The 19,945-nt window shown below is 33.7% G+C and overlaps 1 protein-coding gene across 2 annotated transcripts in view; it reads right to left on the bottom strand.

The window, feature by feature from the left end:
- The window catches only part of LOC110019254 (histone deacetylase 19), a 25,744-nt gene extending 9,598 nt beyond the window's left edge, over positions 1-16,146 (bottom strand). The window contains exons 1-5 of one of the 2 annotated variants that reach the window (XM_020716859.1): positions 15,484-16,146; positions 7,394-7,834; positions 3,864-4,094; positions 559-650; positions 371-443 (exon numbers count right to left, since the gene is read on the bottom strand). In XM_020716859.1, the coding sequence (XP_020572518.1) occupies positions 371-443; positions 559-650; positions 3,864-4,094; positions 7,394-7,834; positions 15,484-16,008 (1,362 nt within the window). In that variant the 5' untranslated portion in view covers positions 16,009-16,146. The remainder of the gene's footprint in view (positions 1-370; positions 444-558; positions 651-3,863; positions 4,095-7,393; positions 7,835-15,483) is intronic. The other variant, XM_020716858.1, reaches the window with a different exon arrangement.
- Positions 16,147-19,945: the final 3,799 nt, after the last annotated feature.

The following is a 19,945-nucleotide window of genomic DNA, read 5'->3' as shown; positions in this document are numbered from 1 at the left end:
TATAAAGAAGGTTTCATAGTATGTCAAACATTCTTGGTTTCATACTCGAATTTTAAAAGTACTGGAATCTCTTATGATATTTTACATTTCACAACAAAAACTGCCCACGGGAGGGGAAAACAAAGAAAAAAGAGAACCAAAGAGTACAGCCTCAATTTTATTGAAAATATAAATAAATATCTTCTTATAATGGCGACAAATTTTAAAAGGATGTTTTGAAATTTCATGGATTGTAAAATTTAAATAAGAAAAAGAATTCCACAAAGTTGGCACTTCTCTGGTATAGCTGAAAGTACTACTCAATTTAAAATTTGTTATCCAGTAATAAAAGTATGGACATATGCAGATGAATCTAAAATTAATGATTTACCTGATCGTTTGATTCATTTTCAAAATTTTCCCTTTTTATTTTGACACTCTGGATATTATTTGAAACAAATTTTCTGCAACAAAGTGTGATCTGTTAGAAGGAATTAAGAGTAATATATGATAACAAAAACATAAATTAGGGAAATGAGAGAGAGATTGGGTATGAATTCTGAAGAATGAAGACATCACCGAGGTGTTTCATCAAGATGCCTCATATCATCCACATCCATATACGAATCTGGATCATTCCTTTCATCTGGATCATACTGATCTTCATCGGGCTGCAAACCAAACAAAAAATTAAACACAACCCCTTGAGGATAAAAACTAATTGTTTCTACAATTTATACTTAACAAAACAAAAAAAAAACAAAGAAGCAAACGTTTAATATTTAATATGGAAAGATCTGTTTACAATTACCCAAATGAAATTGAACTCCAAAATCTAAAAAATCAAGCCGACTAAACTTTTGCTGAAACCAATCCAAATCAAACCAACTAAACTTTTGCTAGAGCCAATCCAAACCACACTGAAATATAATTTGAATTAATCGGTTCGGTTTGGAGCAAAATCGAAATTCAGCATTTAGTTCCAATTCAAACCAAAACAACTAAAACATGAGGTTCTATTTCAAAATAAAAATTTGATTCCTCTTTTTTAATCTCCTTGCCATCTCTTTAAAATTAAAAATTTCAAGTTATACTAAAATAAATGTCATATGCTCAATTTATTTTCTTTCCGGATGAATTTAAATTTTTAATCCAAATATTATTCAGTTTTTTGGTTTATTTTGGTATAATAAATATTAAAGTCAAGTCCAAAACCAACAACAAGCCTTTATCCCACAAAGTGGAGTCGGTTACATGAATAATTTTTCTCCATTGTGCCCTATTGACAGCCAATCCAAAAGAAAAGAACCATATTCTATTTTTTAAACAAAAAAATGAATCATTATTTAAAACCAAACCGAATCAACCAAATATATTTAATTCAGTACGGTTTTTCAGTTTTGACCAATTGCCTCAAATGTCATCCTTCATCAACATTCACCATATACAAAGATCTTAAACCCTCTATCACACCACAAAACCACAGAAATTCCCACAGCTATCAGGGCGACAGCCAGCATCTGAGATATAAAACAGTGGTAGAACCACAATGACGCTGAAAAGTTTAAAACTTGGGGCATTTATATACAGAGCACACAATTCTTATGTAATTACATATCTCACACTTAAACTTTCCTAGTTACACATACAGCACTCGAGTTTTTAATCACATAAAAAAAAACACTATTATCACTTTTTTAAAAATAAAATACATCTTTTCATGCATGTGTTAAAAACACCAAAACGCTATGTATGAAAATAAGTAAGTTCAGATGTGAGATACGTAAATACATAAGAATTGTGTGCTACGTATGTAAATCTCCCTTGAGTTTTTTATGAGTAAGATATCAGTCACCGACATAATTTACTGTTTCACATAGCAACACTTAACCCACCCAACATTTGCAAAAGTAAACAACTTATGGATAAGCTCACGCGGCAGCTATTCACGGGGGACACCAGCTTCGGAGATGATCAAGGCAAATTAAGCTTGGAAATCCTCAGCAATTTTTCGAGAATTAGATGGAAAAAAGTAATGAAAGATTAAAAATTTGAGCAAGGAAAAAAGAATAATGAGAGAATTTTTTTTAAAAATGGTATCAAAACAAAAAAGTGTGGGAGGAGGAAGAAGTAGCGAGGCAATCCCAGTAGCCCTGTAGCTAGAAAAGCTCCACCAATGGAGGATCAAATTAGTGGAGTCATGGAAAAGTCATCTTACAACTACAATTGATTAGTACAATATCTAAGCTTTTCCTTGAAAAAATAACTTCTTCAAAATAATATAAGAAAGATTTACATATATGCCATTCAATTCTTATTATTTATATATCTAAAACCTAAACTTCAATTTTTACAAAAAATGCCATCTTAGCTATACATGAAAAGGTGAATTTCACTTTTTAAAACTTAAAATGGTGGTTTTTTATGTAATATGACAGATTTGGGTGGAAAATGTAAAAAATAAAGTTTAGCCATTATATATGTAAATAAATAAGAATTGGATGGTATGTATGTAAATGCCCCATAATATAAATGGGTTACCCTCCATGGAGTACTCAATTTAAGCTTTCCAAGTATTACAAAAAAAAGACTTTATTATTTAATTGAACTTCTTTTTAATTAAATGATATCTGCTGCCCACCACAAAACTTTTATCAGTTGATGTTTCAATTGCATAAGCAAATTGTGATTTTAATTGTATGGTGTTTCAAATGGCTTTGAATTAAAGGCATTAATTTTTATGATAAATTTCACAGCATAGAAGAAAATCAATGGTGTGATCTTGAATTTGAAGGATGGATGAGATGATAAATACAAAAAAAGAAAAAATGAGCTTTCTCCTACTAAAAAAGGTCAATGTCCATTTCTCTCAAGACTCTCAGAAGAATGACAAGTCTCCTAATTTAATTTTCAAATATAACCCTTTACAAAGCTTCAAATTCAAGATCACAATGTTGATATTATTTACAGCATAAATTACTTGTGAATTATTATTCATCAATTTTTACAATTATCTAGAGTAAGTAAGAAAATGAGGATGATCAGATGATACAGTGAAGCCGCCCAAAAAATCAAGTTCACCCCAAGTATTTAACCAATCCAAACAATCGATAATCTGATAAAATATCATCATGAGCCCATGATTTTAATTATGCCAATCTGAAAGCCTCAGACCACGATTACCATATGAAGCAAAAATGAATTATCCATTGAATTTTTTTGAAATATTTAAATACATACACCTCAATTCCTAAATACATACCCCTCAGACCGCAATCATAACAACAAAATCTAATTGAGAGAAAAATGGTGACTCTGCTCCCTCTAGTATATTGTATTTAGCTCTAATAAAATATGCATGTGACAAAACTAAACACATAAACCTATAAGTTATTTGCCCAACAATAAATTTTATGAAATCTGCTCCTAGAGATTAAAGGCCTCTCTTCTTCTACCAGCCTATCTACATGAAAACTAACATAATCTGCTGGTGTAAATTACACCGTTTCAAATGAGAAAACCTTCGAAAGTAATATAGATCATCACAATTAAAAGAATTAAAATAAAAAATAGAAGCCACTCAGAGAGCAGCTAGATAGTTGTTGCATTAAATAGAAAGGGAATTTACATACATAACACACAAGTCTAACGTATTTACATATCTCACACCTAAAATTTCATCTTTACATACATGGCACTCAAATCATTAATATCACATAAAAAATAACACTATTACCACTTTTTTAAAGTGAAATACACATTTTCATTCATAGATTTAAAGCACCAAGTGCGTTGTATGTATATATGAAAGTATAGGTGCGAGATACGTAAATATGTGAGAATTGTGTGCTTGGTAAGAAATTTTCTCTAAATAGAATAATTACCTCAGGGAACTCTGTATCTGGAGGGCGTTCTTGAAACTGGGCACTCGGAACATGCCGGATTTTGCCAAGATGGCTGAGAAGTTGTGTTCGTATTTCATCCAGCATTGGCCTCGAATTTTTGTTCTCCATGTTACTTGGTGCAACATGAAGAGTGTAATCTGGACCAAAATATTCATAATATTCATGTACAGGCATCTTGTCATCAACTTCAACACCAAGAGCAACCCCTGTCTGCTCGAAAGGGGAAAAAAACCCAATCAGCCCATTAAAAAATGCAATCTCCCACCAAATAAAAAATATAATCAAACCGATCTCAAAAAGAAATCCTCAGTAAAAAAAAAAACCTTCCAATCAGGCATTAAATAATAGACATTTACGTATATAGCACACAATTCTAATGTGTTTACATATCGCACACCTAAACATTCATATTTACACAAACGTCATTCAAATCTTTAATATCACGTCAAAAAGAGTAATATTACCATTTTTTAACAGCAATATACACATTTTCATGCATAGGTTTAAAGCACCAAAGTTCTATGTATGTTAAAATGAAAGTTTAGGTGTAAGATATGTAAGTATATATAAGAATTGTGCTTTATGCATATAAATTTCCCTAAATAAAAAATTCAATCCACATGTTTACAAATCCAGACGCAGAAAACAAAGAACTGAAGGAAAATAAAAAAATTTGCAGCTCTAGTAATGAAGTTGGTAAACAAATTTCACGGCTGATTGCATTAATATCTTGACTGTAATATTATCTTCATAACAAATATAAATCGTTTGGTTCAATAACACAACAAATATGATATATAATACAACCTCATGCAAACAAACTAGCTAATTTATAGATCACGAACCACCAATTAATTCAAAAACTTGCTTTTGTTGCACGTAAACAGGCAATACCTTAATTATCAATCGATTCATAAATGATTAAAATAACACAAGAAACTTTAAAAATTGGGTCCCCAAAGTGTTGATTTAGAACAATATCAAGAAAACTAACCAAGACAATATGAAAAAAAAATAAAAATTCAAATCTTGCATTGATCAAAAGAGATGATGCAGGGTAAGAGTTTAATTTCTAACAAGATAATAAAGCTTTTGGAACCTTTGGACTATCAAACAATCATGCATGGCTCGACTTTAATAAATTTATGGTACTTTTGTTTTCAATTTTGTTATTTTATTTTCAATGAATTTATGAGTAACGATGAAAAAGAAAGTGTTATACTATTCTCGTGTAAAGGTGGCTATGCAACCACCCATTTCACTCCAAGCCATGCAAGATTCATTATATACAAGAACAAATTTGATGGAGGATCAAGTAACACAATATTTATATGGTTCTGCAAAAGTCGTGAAGATGGTCTTAAGGATTTCCATGAGATGCGCGAATGGAGAGTGGTTTAGCCACCTTTGATTCCTTAAAATCAACCCCCTTAGTTTATCGTCCCATTATCTTCTTTTATGTGATTTTTATTTTCTTCATGATGCAATGCCTATAATTGGCTAAAGAACAATGCAATGAAGGAATTGATGATGGGATGAAAATTGAGAAATTATCTATTTGTTAGGCGGAAGCTTATTACCAAGATCTTTGGTGTTTGTTCACTAACATACTTTGCCCAATTCTTACGAGAAGATTAATTTACCTCCTGCAATTTATGTTTTGCATTGTTGATTTATCATATTTTCCATATCTTCTAATCTTGTAAAAACTCCCCTTGTCATTCACCATCACAAGCAAAAGTTCTCCCACTCTTTGAAGCTTTTGGTCTCTATAATCCATAACCATAAATCGGCTTTCAACCACCTGCAAAAGCCTCCAAGGCCTTATCACCTATATTCAGCCCCTAGGCTCCATCTTACCATTTATCCACATCCAAAAATACTTATAATCAAGCCATCCCCTATCGTCAATCTATAAGCTCCGTTTCTACCATCTAATCACATCCAAAATTACTTATACTTGATCCATCACGCTCTCCTAATCTTCTCAAACAATCCCCTCAACCCGTATATCTCGTCCTCTACACATATAAAACCTATGTAAACCTTTAAACGAGGGTCATAAATGAGTGAGACTTGAGCGAGCCTAATGTTTTTTTTATGATCGGCTTGTTCGAACTTTATATTTTATTTAAAAGTGGTTGATGTTAGAAATGGCCCGTCGCTAGCATGTTCCTATTAGGCAAAATTTCAATTCATTTGTTCATTTTAGCTCATGTTCCGCTCAAATTTAGCTCAATTAATTTAAAAATGAATAGATTTTAACATTTTTTAAACAACTTTAAAATTAATATATAAAAGTCAATTAAATATTATTTTTTATAATTATTTAATTAATTTGATCCAAAAATGAGCCGAACACGACCGAGTAAAGGTTTGTTCATATTCGGCTCGTTTATTAATCTAGCTCAAAAAAATAAGTTCACCTTCGACTCGCCTACTTAACGAACGAATCAAACACATACTACTCAACGAGTCAAACATGAGTTGTTCGCAAACGGTCAACTTTTCTGATAGCCCTATCTCCAATATAGCTCCGGGCCACCTTGGGAATACCATCCTCCTTAACTTATACAAACCCAAAATGCATCATTTATCCACCTTTATTTATCACAACAGCAAATAAAAATAAGCATTCTGCTCTTTTTCCATAATTCCATCACCAAATACTTCATCTGATGAAATCACCCAAGAGTTGGGTATTGCACTAAAATAAATCAAACTCTCAATTTATCATCCAAAAGGATAAATAACGGCTTCATGATTCCAAAAGGATAAATAAAATAAAACCAACAACCATCCTCCGTATATTACTAAATAATAAATCAAACAACCATTAACCAAAAAACTCGAGAAAATGATCCCAAAACCATAACTCTATGAATTTAGGAACCAGAGAACTCCACAAATAAACTACTTAACATTCACCCGATGCCAACAATATTTACACTTTGAGGAACTTAGCTTAAAATGAATCAAAATTGAAATCATGTAAAACCATATAAATTAGCACAATACTTCAAAATAAAAAGACATCCCTCTATCATTCATCATCATCGGCATGTTATTAGTTGCAGAAATAACAAAATAACTAAACCAATTATTAAAAATAAAACAAATAAATTATGCACGATTATTTTTTGATGAGATGCCTTACAAGAAAATAAACAAAAAACTTGTTTATTGTTATAAATAAAAATCAGATTTCTATAAGCCGAAAAATTGATCTAACAAATTCCCTATATGTCTATGCAATTAACTTAATACCACTAACATAAAAGCTAATATTAAAAGAGTGAAATTCCATGGAAACCAACAAACATATAGAATTAGACATTGACAAAATTAGATAGAACTAAACGGATAAATCAATATTCCTATAAACTTATAATGCTCAGGGAAGCAAACTAGACACCTAAAAATTACATAATATAATTTTTCCTCCCAAAAGGAAACTAGTGTTACCAGATTTGAAAGTAAATTTAAAGAGAATTTTTTTTCTACAATACCTCATAGCACCAACAACGAGCAACATTCCTAATCGTGTATCCACCGCCACCAAGTAACAAAAGAGGCACATTAAAAGATCTCATATATCTCACACATTCAGCATGCCCTTTTATGGAAAGATTAAAACAGCCGAGTCTATCTCCTGATAATGAGTCCGCACCGCACTGAAGAACTACGGCACCGGGACTGAAAAGCTCCATCACTTTTCCCATGATAGGTTTAAATAGTGAGTGATAACTCTCATCATCAATTCCATCATCGAGCGGCACATTAAGAGAATAATACTTCCCTTTCCCGTGCCCAATATCACGTATATCTCCTGTTCCGGGAAAGTAGTCCCCAAATTTATGAAATGAAACAGTCATTACTCTATCAGTTGTATAGAAGGCCTCCTCCACACCATCTCCGTGATGGATATCGATGTCAACGTACAGAACACGCTGCAGTATAGAAAAATAAACTCAGTGAAAAGGTACAAGTCTAAAAGATACATCTGATTCCTAAATATGCTCCACAAAGTAAAGCAGGTAGAAAAAAAACAATTGTAATTATAAAATGATCCGGTCAAATATATGGATTGATGAACAAAGTTTCAAATCAAATATGCTAAAGATCACTTGCTTAAATGAACTGGTCAAAGATGCAGGCATCTTAAAACTGCACTGGGCATAAACGGGAAAAAAAAGTGACACTTAAATACATAGCACATAATTCTTATGTATTTACATATCTCACATATAAACCTTCATATTTACACACATAGCAATCAAATCATTAATATCAGATCAAAAATAACACTATTACCACTTTTAAAAAGTGAAATATACATTTTCATGAATAGGTTAAAGCACTAAAATGCCATATATGTAAATATGAAAGTTACATGTAAACGCATAAGAATTGAGGCTACGTATGTAAATTTCACAGAATAAAGGATGGTCTACTCACTAAGGCAATGGTTGCAGTGTAAGAGTCGGCAAAAATATTGTAACTTTTGCAAAGGCTTGTAAGAGTCACTGAATGATCTATTAGTGAAGTCTAATTAATTCATCGTAATGATTATTTATTGAATGTGGAAAGTAACAGAATAAGTTGAGTTTGACTCATCATACTAATAAAAAATCAAGTAAAAATTAATTTTAAATTTTATATTAAAAATCATGCACTCATTTAAATTTTTAGCTTGTTTAATTAATATAAGCAGTCAAGTAAAAAACAAGTATGAACATTAACAAATTTAAACAAATCAGTATGAACACATATGTTAAAGTTCGGCTCAAGCTTGAACTGAACATGAACAACTTATGGTTCGATCAAGCTAAGTCTAATCCATGACATACTCGACTCGGCTCAACTCGATTGCAACTCTAACCATTATGAACATTATCATTATCTCGACCATTTGATTTAGGGTTTATGATTCCTCATTCATTGACTTAAGATGTTAAATCTAACTTGTATAACTTATTTTATGCACTTCAACCCTCATTACCATTGATCTACCTATTTGCCTACATAATCTTTCCACATTAATATCTCTACTCTAATAATTGCTACATCTTATACCGTAAATTATGCATGCCTATACCACTTAAATTTATTTCCTCCATCTTATTTTCAGTACGTATCACTCTCACAATTCCTCTTATAACATAATTTCACAATATAACCTTCCTAATTTTAACAAGAGTACACCTATAAATTCTTATTTTCATAGATAACTAAAGGGAATTTACATATATGGCACCCAACTCCTCTATATTTACATGTCACACCTAAATTTTGTTTTTTTTACATTTATACCATTGACCTCATTTTTTAGGTCTTCTCTTCTCTCCCTGGAGCCAAGAATCTAGCCTTAAGATTTCATATTTTAAGGTTCCTAGATGACTAGTACTGAGACCCACATTATTTAAAAATTTGAGTCATTTATTGACTATTTGTAATCTCATATAGTTGGTTTCGAATCATTGATGTTTAGTTGAGCCGATTAAAACCAACATATTGAAACTAAAGTCAAGTGCCTATAGGGATTAGAAAAGCCATAAGGAAATCTCAGAGAGTACGACGAGCGACTCGCTGCCGAGAGCAGTCTACTTGACTTTGGTTGTTGCTTAGGTAAGGACCGATCAGCACTTTGCTCGTTAAACGACTTCGGTCGGACTAAATACTTCACTTTCTGCGTCGTGCGCGAATTGGACTCATATTGAGTCAATTTTCAACCAACTTGTTTGAACGACTCCAGATGAAGAAACGGACCGAGCGAGCGCATCCAAAACGTCGATTTTACCCAAGAAGGACATTCATATTGGTAGGGTTCTGGATAGAATCGAATTACGTGCAAATCGATGAGTTTTAAGTTAAATAATAACGTTAAAATGCATTAAATAAAAAAGAGGGGAGCGAAAGAAAAAAAACCACTCACGCCTCTTCTCCCTGTTCAGCTGAAACCTCGCTTCCCCCATTTGATCAAAGCCCTAAAAGCTTCAACTCCCTCTTCCCCTCTCTACCGGCATCTTCCTACACTACTCTAGTCCCCATCACTCTGAGCCTCGTTCCTCTGCGCACTTTGCTAGCCACTTCTGACGCCCTCTGCTCGCCACTTCTGACGCCCTCTGCTCGCCACTTCTTCTGCGCGCCCTTGTCGCCACTTTTCCGATAGTTGTAGCATTCAACTCACCCCAGTTAAGTGAAGATAAAATCCCTTCTCCCTACTGGCTATAAAATCCCCTATGGAGGAGAGATTTGAGGTTGTTGGCTCTCTACGTGTCGTGTGTGTAAGTTTTGGTGTTTGTGGAGCTTTTGGGCTTAGGGCTTCTGATGCTTAAATTTCTTGCATATCAGGAGGTAAGAACTCTACCTCTCCTCTTTTTATGGCCTCTTCCTTCTGAGTAGTAGGCTCTTTCAGCTAATAAACGGCATCATTGCTCGCTTGACTGCTCTTTGATAAAATTCATGGTGGATGCGAGCTTTCATCTTTTCAACCTAAATGCATAAATCTCGGGTTATTTTATTAAATAAAAAACAATAGGGATGTTGAATTCTTCGAAATATGATTCTATTGAGGTTATTCCTGTATCTCGCCATATCCTTCCGCATGATTTTGGGTTTGGTGGCTCAGTTTCCTGGATTAGTTGCATGTTTGCTCGGTCTTTTAGCTTTACTGGAGACTCGTTCGTTCTTCTCTTTACAACAGATGGTTGTTATACTTTCTCTTGACCGCTTTCAATATAGTTAGCTAGAGGTTTAATTGATTTATGGATCATGAAGGACTTGCACTTTCTTAGAACCTCCTTGAGAAGTCTGGTTTTCAAGCTTGATAAAAGGGATGTCCCCCAGCTATTTCTTCTTGTTGCCTTATGTCGTGGGGATCTTTTGCATTCATTTAAGCATGTGAAGCAAGGTTTTTTTTTAGGGTGTTGTGTGTGTGTGTGTGTGTTGGGGGGGGGGGGGGGGGGGGACCCCATGGATTTTGTGTTCATATATAGGAAATGTGAGAAGTTCTTAAAAAAAAAAAAAAATCTGAAAAGACTGTACACTCACATGAAACCTAAAAAAAAGTGGAAATCTGCAAGTTTTTTTTTTCTTTCGTTAGTTTACTCGTAAAAATTTGAACGTTATGGCGTTTCTTGGAGAAATCTAAAAGTTTTGATGTTTTTTTTTTTTTTTTGAGAACTCCAAAAGTGAGATGGCCTGGTTTTGATGGGTATTGATGATTTGTCTATGGGGGTCTGAAACATTTTCTGTTCTATTTAAGTTTGAGCATGCGACGGCTTTCGTTTGGGAGAGTTGGATTAAATTCAATGCTTATGTACCCTGGAATTATGATATTCTTCATTCCCAACATATTTTTTTTATTTTTGTAGTCACTTATGTAAAAAAAAATAAAATAAAAAAAAAAAAGGGGGGGGGGGGGGGGGGGACAAAAATAAATAGAAAATAATATGAAACTTTTATATGCTTCGGTTGAATATTTACATTAAAAAAACAAAAAAATCTAGAACCTTTGTAGAGTTCCCACATGTTCATATGCATACCTAGCCACTTCTCATGTACTTACATCCAAAAGATCTGACATTAAGATGGCTCATGTTATATAATTGTTTAAGCACCACCTTCATTCTTTTCTAGATTAGGATGCGAAATGTTTTTTTTTTTTTATATATATGAATGGAGTAGTATAAATACATAAGGATTGGATGGTTGGTATGCAGATTTTTTTATTTTCACTGTTATTTACACATGTAGCACTTGAAGTTAACATGTATGTGTGCAGATTTTTGCCTCTGTATCCATAAAGCAGCTGCATATTCCTAAATACGGATGTAGATGTATGCAGAATTTGGTTTCTTTTATGTTTGTTACCTAGACAGATATAACTACATGTGCAGATTTCTTAATTTTCACCTGTATTTACACATATAGCACTTGAGGTGAACACATATACATAAGCAGATTTTTATATCTTACCCCCCCCCCCCCCCCCCCCCCCCCCCCCGCCCCTTCACAAATAATTGTTTGTTTCGCCTTCCGATCGAGGGGGTATGTTGAGGGTAGAGCTTCACAGTTTGCTGATATTGATTTAATGGGAGTTTTTTTTTTTTTTTGTGTATACTATACATAGAAAAGGCTCGTGGTATGTTATTTTGGCTTTCTTACTACATGTTTCATACTAATTAGAGCTTTGAAGCTCATCGATTTGGTATGAAATCTCTTGCGGTTAGGTTGCTTTCGGCTTTCTTGTGGTATGCCTTGTAACTCTCGTCCATTCCGTTGTTTGGAGAAGGTTTGGGTGCTGCTTCGACCCAATGTTTTAGCTGCTTTAACTCGATACCTTGGCTGTTTCGGAGGGGGTTTTGGATGCTGTTTTGGCCCAACATTCTCGCTGTTTAACTCAATATCATTGTTGTCTAAGGGGAAGATTTAAATGTTTTTGGGTTTGAACACGTGTTGTTTTTGAAGAAGATTTTAATGTTTTTTAGTTGATTAAATGCTGATTTGGAGGGGTTTAAGAACTGTTTTTGCTCTCTATATTATGGCTGCTTTGGAAGGGTTCTAATGCCTCGTTTGGGGTTGATTACTTGTTGTTTTAAGCTGATTAAATGTTGTTTTGGTGCCCCTTTTGGGGCTGAACTTTTATTGCTTTTGTGGAAGATTTAAAGGTTATACTTGGTCACAAATAAGTGCTGTTTTGGAGGATTTAGATGCATTTTCTTGAGCTGAACGTTTAAAGTTATGGAGAGGATTTAAGGGATGTCATTTGGGTTGAGTGTTTTATTGTTTTGGAAGATGTTCGAATGCCGTTGTGGCTTGATTTTCTTGCTCGATGATTCAGTTTTATGTGCTTACCTAAATATCAATTATATTCAGATATGAGTGGAAATATGCATAGTGTAATGATATATGGATCATCGAACGGGGCAATAAGTTGGATGGTTCGGAGTTAAAGGCAATAATGTGAAACACTTCGGAAGCTAAAAGTGGGATAATATAATAGTATCTCCTGACCCGAGGACCTTCATAAGAGTGCAAGATCGATGTTACTATTCACTAACACTTGGTAAGAAGTTATCATTGCCTTCCTAGATTGTCCGTAGCTCTAGTCTGATCATAGTAATTAACTTGTGGACTATCTGATTTGAAAAACACTCATATATAACATAGCAACAAAAAAAATATATTTTTCTTGTGATAATAACTATTTTTAATTGTTAAGTAAAAAATTTAACTTTATATGCCCGATTAATTAAGAATTTTGAATGTTATCCTATACAAGTTAACTTGGTAATCACTTTGAGCGTGCTAGGAATTGTCCTCTTTCAATTGTTTTGTTTGTAGCTTCTGCCCAAGGTTGGACGGGACAAAGCACACAAATTGCTTATAGTTGTCTATGGATGTTAGTCAAGAATTATGAGTCTATACGTAACTTGAAGTCTTATAGCTAGCTCTAATCTTCCATATACGCAACGACCGACTTTCTTATAAATACATGCGCTCGTATCTCCTCTTAAATTGTTTAATTTCTTACACATTATCATACTATGTTTATGATACTAACCCTTTTTGCAGCAAAATTGGTGGTAGCAGGTACGTACTGCTAATCTCTTTTTATTGCATTTTCTTTCTACTGCACTTTATTGTATATATATTTATTTGATTACACATGTAATGTTATTATTATGTTACTTACTATACCTGTAAAAGACACCTAGAGTAGAGAACAGTGGGACGCCCGTTTCATGAGAATACTACAACAGACTCAGTGGCTCAACAATAACGAACATTTGTCAATTCAAACACACTTCTCAAAATTTAGAACCATGACAGCAAGGAACTAGGAACAAGCCTTCTGGGAAGCGAGACGAGGAAGCAAGCAACAAAGGACTTCAAGTGACGAGCAAGATAAAACACGAAGCGGCGGGTGATCTTTAATTAAACTTTTGTAGTTTTAAACAACACAAACTCATAGGACTTCGAGGTAGTTCATCTGACACAACACAAATCCTCACGTTATCTTCCAGGCATTCCTATGATCGTATGTTGTGCGATATAGGCCCTAATCCCTTTAAGATTTTGAGGTTATCATTCGGTAATATAAATCTTCTTATCTTCTTTGGTCGTTTGTAGGGCTGTCAAAAAGTCCGTTGTTCGCGAACAGTTCGTGTTCGGTCCATCAATGAGTTTATGTTCGATTCTTTCAATAATTAAACGAGACAAACGTGAACAAAATTTTTTCGTTCGGTTAGTTAAACAAGCCAAACACAAACAATGATGCGTCCGTTCGTGTTCGAATCTTTATTATTCGAAATATAAAATAATTTAAAACAATTATATATATATATATATACATATATTGTGAACTTTCCGGCTTCTTTTTCAGATTGGTCTGGCAATGTCACCTTTGAGCAACAACTCATTATTTCTGAATTATTTATATATATATTAATATTAGGGGTGTCAAAGTGGCTCGACGTTCGCGAACAGCTCATGTTCTACTCGTGTTTGTTTCCTTCGTTAAGAAACGAACACGAAAATGACTTCACGAACAATTTTAAACACGAGTTTACTTCAAACAAACTAAATTTCAAACGAACCGAACACGAACACAATCATCGTTCGTTCGTGTTTGGTTCGTTTACACCCTTAATCGTTTGTATGATTATATGTCGTGCAGACATAAGTTCTGAATTTATAATAAATTATAGAATTCAAACATTATAATTTCCCTTTCAAAGACATAAAACCAAATAATATGATAGCGCTAAAAGTCATTGAGGTTCTCCTCATAATTTGTGACATCTACTACCTTTCGCTCCTCTGGATTCCCAAAATAATAGTGTCACATTGAGTCATTCTCACTTGATTTTCTTATAAACAATCGTCAAAACTATACTTTGAATTCTTGAAGACGAAACCCTTGATCTTAATCGAGAGTTTTTTTTATGTTACATCGGCTGCCTGAGATGTAATTAACAAAGGGGGCATGCCTCTATGAGATAATTAGTTCCTCGGATTATATAAACTCTATCTAATTCTTATATTAGACAGGGGAATTTTCGGTCATATATTCCGCAGACCAAAATAGAGCCATGAATTTCTTAGTTTAATAGTTAAGTCTAATAAAAAGTGATACGTTTATCTTTTGAGATTGGATATCACTTGTGGCATTGTGCTCCATTATCTAAACTATTTAAAATTAAACATTACTTTCAAAATCAAAATTACATATATTAAATTAAATTATTTTCAAAACAAACAACAAATTTCAATTGGGGACGACACATACCACCCATATCACATCAAGAACGTCACTTTTTTTTTTATTAAAAAATGAAACACACCTTTTCACGTAAGAAAGGTGGTACAAATGAGAAATTTGGTGTTTAGTTGTTAGATATGTAAATACATATGATATTGTAAATGCCCCACAATTCCTATGCATGCATACCACACAATTCCTATGCATGTAAAAATATTTAAAAGCCAACAAAATTACATTTTAAGGAAAAATATTGTTAATTGCAGTTCAAATTCATGATATGTACCAAACTTATAAAAGAAAACTACAGAGCTAAATAAGCAACAATACCTCGTGCTTTTTCAGGAGCTCGAGAATCGCCAATACTATATCATTCACGTAGCAAAACCCCGACGCCTCGCACTTCTTCGCATGGTGAAGACCTCCCGCCCAATTGATCGCAATATCATGCCCGTGGTTGAGTTTCACAGCACCTCCAACCGAACCCCCGGCATACGTCTGACAAAAACTGTACAAACCATCAAAAACAGGACAATCCTCACCGACATTGAATCGCTTAAGGGCTCGGATTTGATCCTGCTGCGTCTCCGGCGTGATTGAACGGAGGAAGGAAACATAGTCGTCTGCGTGAAAGCGACATAGATCGCGTTCCCGAGCAGGGTTAGGTTTGTAGACCTGCATGTGATGTAAGAGATCATAGTGCGCTAGCAGAGCGTGGGTCATGCGGATACGATGCGGCTTCATCGGATGGCCTTGTCCGTAATAGTAGTTCCCGACCTCGGAATCGTAGAAGTAGCAGACCTTGCGCTTCGTCCCGTCCGGCCCAGATGCGAGCGAGTTCCCGCCGCCGTCCATACCGGTGTTAACGAAAACAACTCCGGAGAAGAAGATGAGTTTATTCTCTGAGAACTTTTCTTATATTTGCGAGTGCCGAATCGATGTAACTTCCTCGAGTCTGAAACCCTAAAAAGAGGCTATTGAGTCAGCCACATCGGACGCAATCTGTGAAAATATGAGGCCAATATGAGCCCCACATAAATAGAAATTTTTATTATTATTTAAAATATTGTGGGCCCACTTTGACACATGATTAATTTTAATTGAACATCGATGCACGTAAATTTACTTTCGATGTCCAGATGTATATACATCTTTAACTTTTCCATCGAAAGGGAAAAGATGAATGCGGAGAGAGTAAATCTGAAATCTAGATAATTCTAGATTTTTTCGATATTGTTTCGAACATGAGGTATTTTGCAATTTATAGGATTGAATCTGATAGCAAATCCTGTGAATTTGGATTTAATAAATTTTAGGTTCATTGGATTAAAAAATAAATAATGAGGCTTAAAGGTTTGTTAAATCTTTCTAAATCCTCAATTAGCATATTATTTTTAAAAATTTAATTTTCTTAATTTAGTTATAAATTAAATTATTTATTATAGAAATATCATGAGAATATTAATTTAATAAAATGTAGCTTAATTATAGTTACTAAATCTAATGAATCATTAATTAATATTTTGATATTCTTTGATTATTTATTAATTAGTTGTTTTTAGCTAATTAATAGTTACTAAGAATTATAATGAACTTATTGAATAATAATTATCGCTTTTGTTTCTGTTGATAAATCTTAATTAATCATATATTCAATTAAATTGTATAAAAAAAAACTTCAACTTTGTTGAGTGTCGGAAGATTTGTAGTGGCAGAGAGATATTTCAATCTCTTAGCATTTTATGAATATCTGAGTGCACGCGAATAATAAAGAATTTGTAGGATGAGACACCTGGATTTTTTTTAGTGGAAAAACCCTAGAATTGAAAGAAAACACGAGGACTAGTGTGATCAAAAGTAATCAACTATATAATTGTAAGTACATGGTTTTACTCTTCTGCTGAATTATGAAATATGGAATTACATAGTTGATAATTACAAATATGCAATAGTAATCCAACTTTCATATTCATGAATGGGATATAAAAACTACAGTTCTAGACAATAATAATCATAGTTAGGCTGCAAATGTTGTAGTTGATCTCTTGCAAAAGAGGTAATTTGTCATAAATGTTATTATAATAGTGTAAGTTTGTAGTACACGTCATGCTTGAAATAATAATTAGTCATATGGGTCATAGTTGATAGTTGCAAGAGCGTTGGTTAGCCACACGGGTTGTAGTTGGAAGCTATATCAGCAATTAGCTATGTAAGCCATGGTTGGAGATTATAATAGCGCTAGTTAGCCATGAAGATCGTGGTAAAGACTACAACAATGTCAATTTGCCACAAATGTTAAATTGGAGATCGTATAGCGCCAATTAGCCACAAAAACTGTAGTGGGTGGGTATTGCAATGATAACGGTCAGTCACGTAAGTTGTAGTGCAAAGCAACAATATTAATTGACCACACAGGCTACAGTGGGATGCAACTAAAGTGTTAGTTGACCATACAGGTTATAGTGAAATATTGTAATGATAGTAATTAGTCACGCATATATTAATGAAAAATTATAGTGGAAACTGGTCACATGGTCGTAGCAGGTTACAAGAAGAGCATTATGTCATCATGAAGGTTGTAATGAAAGAATGTAATGGCAGTAGTTAGTCACATCAACTGTTGTGGAAAATTACAGTAGTGATTAGCCACATGGATCATAGTGGGTCACAACAAAAGCGTCAGTTGACCACTAAGGGGATAGTTGGACCTACATCAGTTGATAGGTGCAACCTTATTCAGGGTTTACTATTACACCTGAGACATCATTGTTGGTATATGATGCAATGAGAGAACTATAGGAGTCTAAAGAAAATCATTTTATTTTGGGCACAACGATCGTAAGCATTTGCACTACGGAGTTATCGTTGGGTCTTAGATGTATCATGTATGGGATACTTCGTTGCACATTTTTTAGAATATTGCATTACTCTGTATGATACTTCATTACTTTGAAATGTGTGTCATTATTCAGTATGATACTTCATTACTTCACAGTATGTGTTTTTACCCTGTAATATGTCATTACTTTGAACTATGTGTCGTTACTCTATAGTGTTCGTCGTTGTTCTGCAGATGAATTCATTAATTCATAGTGTGTGTCATTACTCCATATTATGCGTCATTACTCTATAATGTGTGTCATTTCCAAGTCACCCTCACTTTAAAATGTAAAAGAAGAAAGTTTAGGATGAAAATTGAATAAATGCTAAGAAGAAATAAAAAAAGTTGTTATAAAGATCTTTACATAAGAAAGTACTTGTAGGAGATGAAGGGTCCAAAATAAATAAAATCATGCTCAACCTGAGAAAAAAAAATTAAGGAAAATGTCATGGAAAGATCATCATAATCAAACTAAAATACAAAATCATTTTTATTTTGATTTGGGTTCAAGAGGCTCACGATGACGTGTCATCGCGATCAATTACATCCCAAGGGAAAACCCAGGAAGACCCACATAAAAGGTATTGTATTTATTTTATATCAGTCATTTGAAATATAGTCATTCAATAAGATTTTTGACAATCCCAAAGGGAGAAGTCCTCCAATTATCATAACAAATTTAGGTTATCAAGCAAACGATGAATCACCTCAATCTGATGGATAGATGTTGTTGAGCTAAGAGGGTCTACAGTACTCGTCCACAAAGACTCTACAGAGGAGACGAATGTTCCCGAAAGGGGGGTAAATCAACAGGCATGTTGAAGAAAAACCTTGAAAGGTAGATATAGCATGTTCGGGGATCAATGGACTCTTCCTCCCAGACTATTGAGACCTCATATCAACTAAGTTGCAAAGTTAATTGACCCAACCCAGTGGGGGATCACTTCGTCGGTAGTTAATGTGTCGTATCATTCGAAATGATCTAGTAGATCTGAAGCGAAATGTAAGAAACGTCAGAACCCTTATGACTTTAACGTTGATCAAAAGCAAAATAGAGATCATACATGTCAATAGTACGAGCAAAGAACCAAGAGGAAAGAAGAGAAAAAAGATGACTAGTCTATAAATCCAAGCTACCCCGTAAATGACTTATAATCTCATATGGATCAAGAAAGCCTCTAACACCCTATAATACATCAGGCTACCATCTAATCATACAAAGCAAATATTGGGTGAGTCGGACTAGAAAGCAAGAGTACTTCTCTCGTGTAATGCGGTATATATGCATTGAGCTAAGAAATCCTAAGTGCTAATGTCCTATTAACAAGTCTGGGGGTAATATTCATGTAATATGATAATTTTAAATTTGATACAAAGGCCATGTATGGAAACAAAATGAGGAAAAAAATATATTTCAATATTTTAAATATTTTAGTCTTAAATATTATTATGGATAAATCTCTTAAGATTACACTTTTATAATAAAATAATATATCCTAATGAGCTTAGTCATAATTGTTTCCAGATGAACCACAAACATGAGCAGAGTCAGCACATGCAAGGCGTTGAAAAGTGAACACTTGATATAAATGATTAAGGGACCAACAATGTTGTCGGGTCGGCTACAATCCCATAAAAGAAAAGTTGTGGTCGGGCTTTGCATATATATGCTCGATCCTAAAAATTATATAATAAAAGTGTAATATGAAATTAAGGTATGAGACACGAACAAACAAATCTTGGTTCTCTCTACAAGCTCTGTGCTTCAGCTTCAATTCTCGTGTTCAAACCTTATTTCCAATATAGATTATTCTTAGGGACTCTAATAGTACAAGGAGAATATATAATAAAAGGCCTCGTCTGCAAAATAGAGGTTAGTATGAGTTGTATCATGTAGCATATAAAAGGTCG

Source organism: Phalaenopsis equestris, unplaced genomic scaffold (genome assembly GCF_001263595.1).
Source record: "Phalaenopsis equestris unplaced genomic scaffold, ASM126359v1 Scaffold000054, whole genome shotgun sequence".
NCBI classification, from domain to species: Eukaryota; Viridiplantae; Streptophyta; class Magnoliopsida; order Asparagales; family Orchidaceae; genus Phalaenopsis; species Phalaenopsis equestris.
Note: the sequence above shows the minus strand (reverse complement) of the source record. Positions and strands in the feature narration are given on the sequence as shown.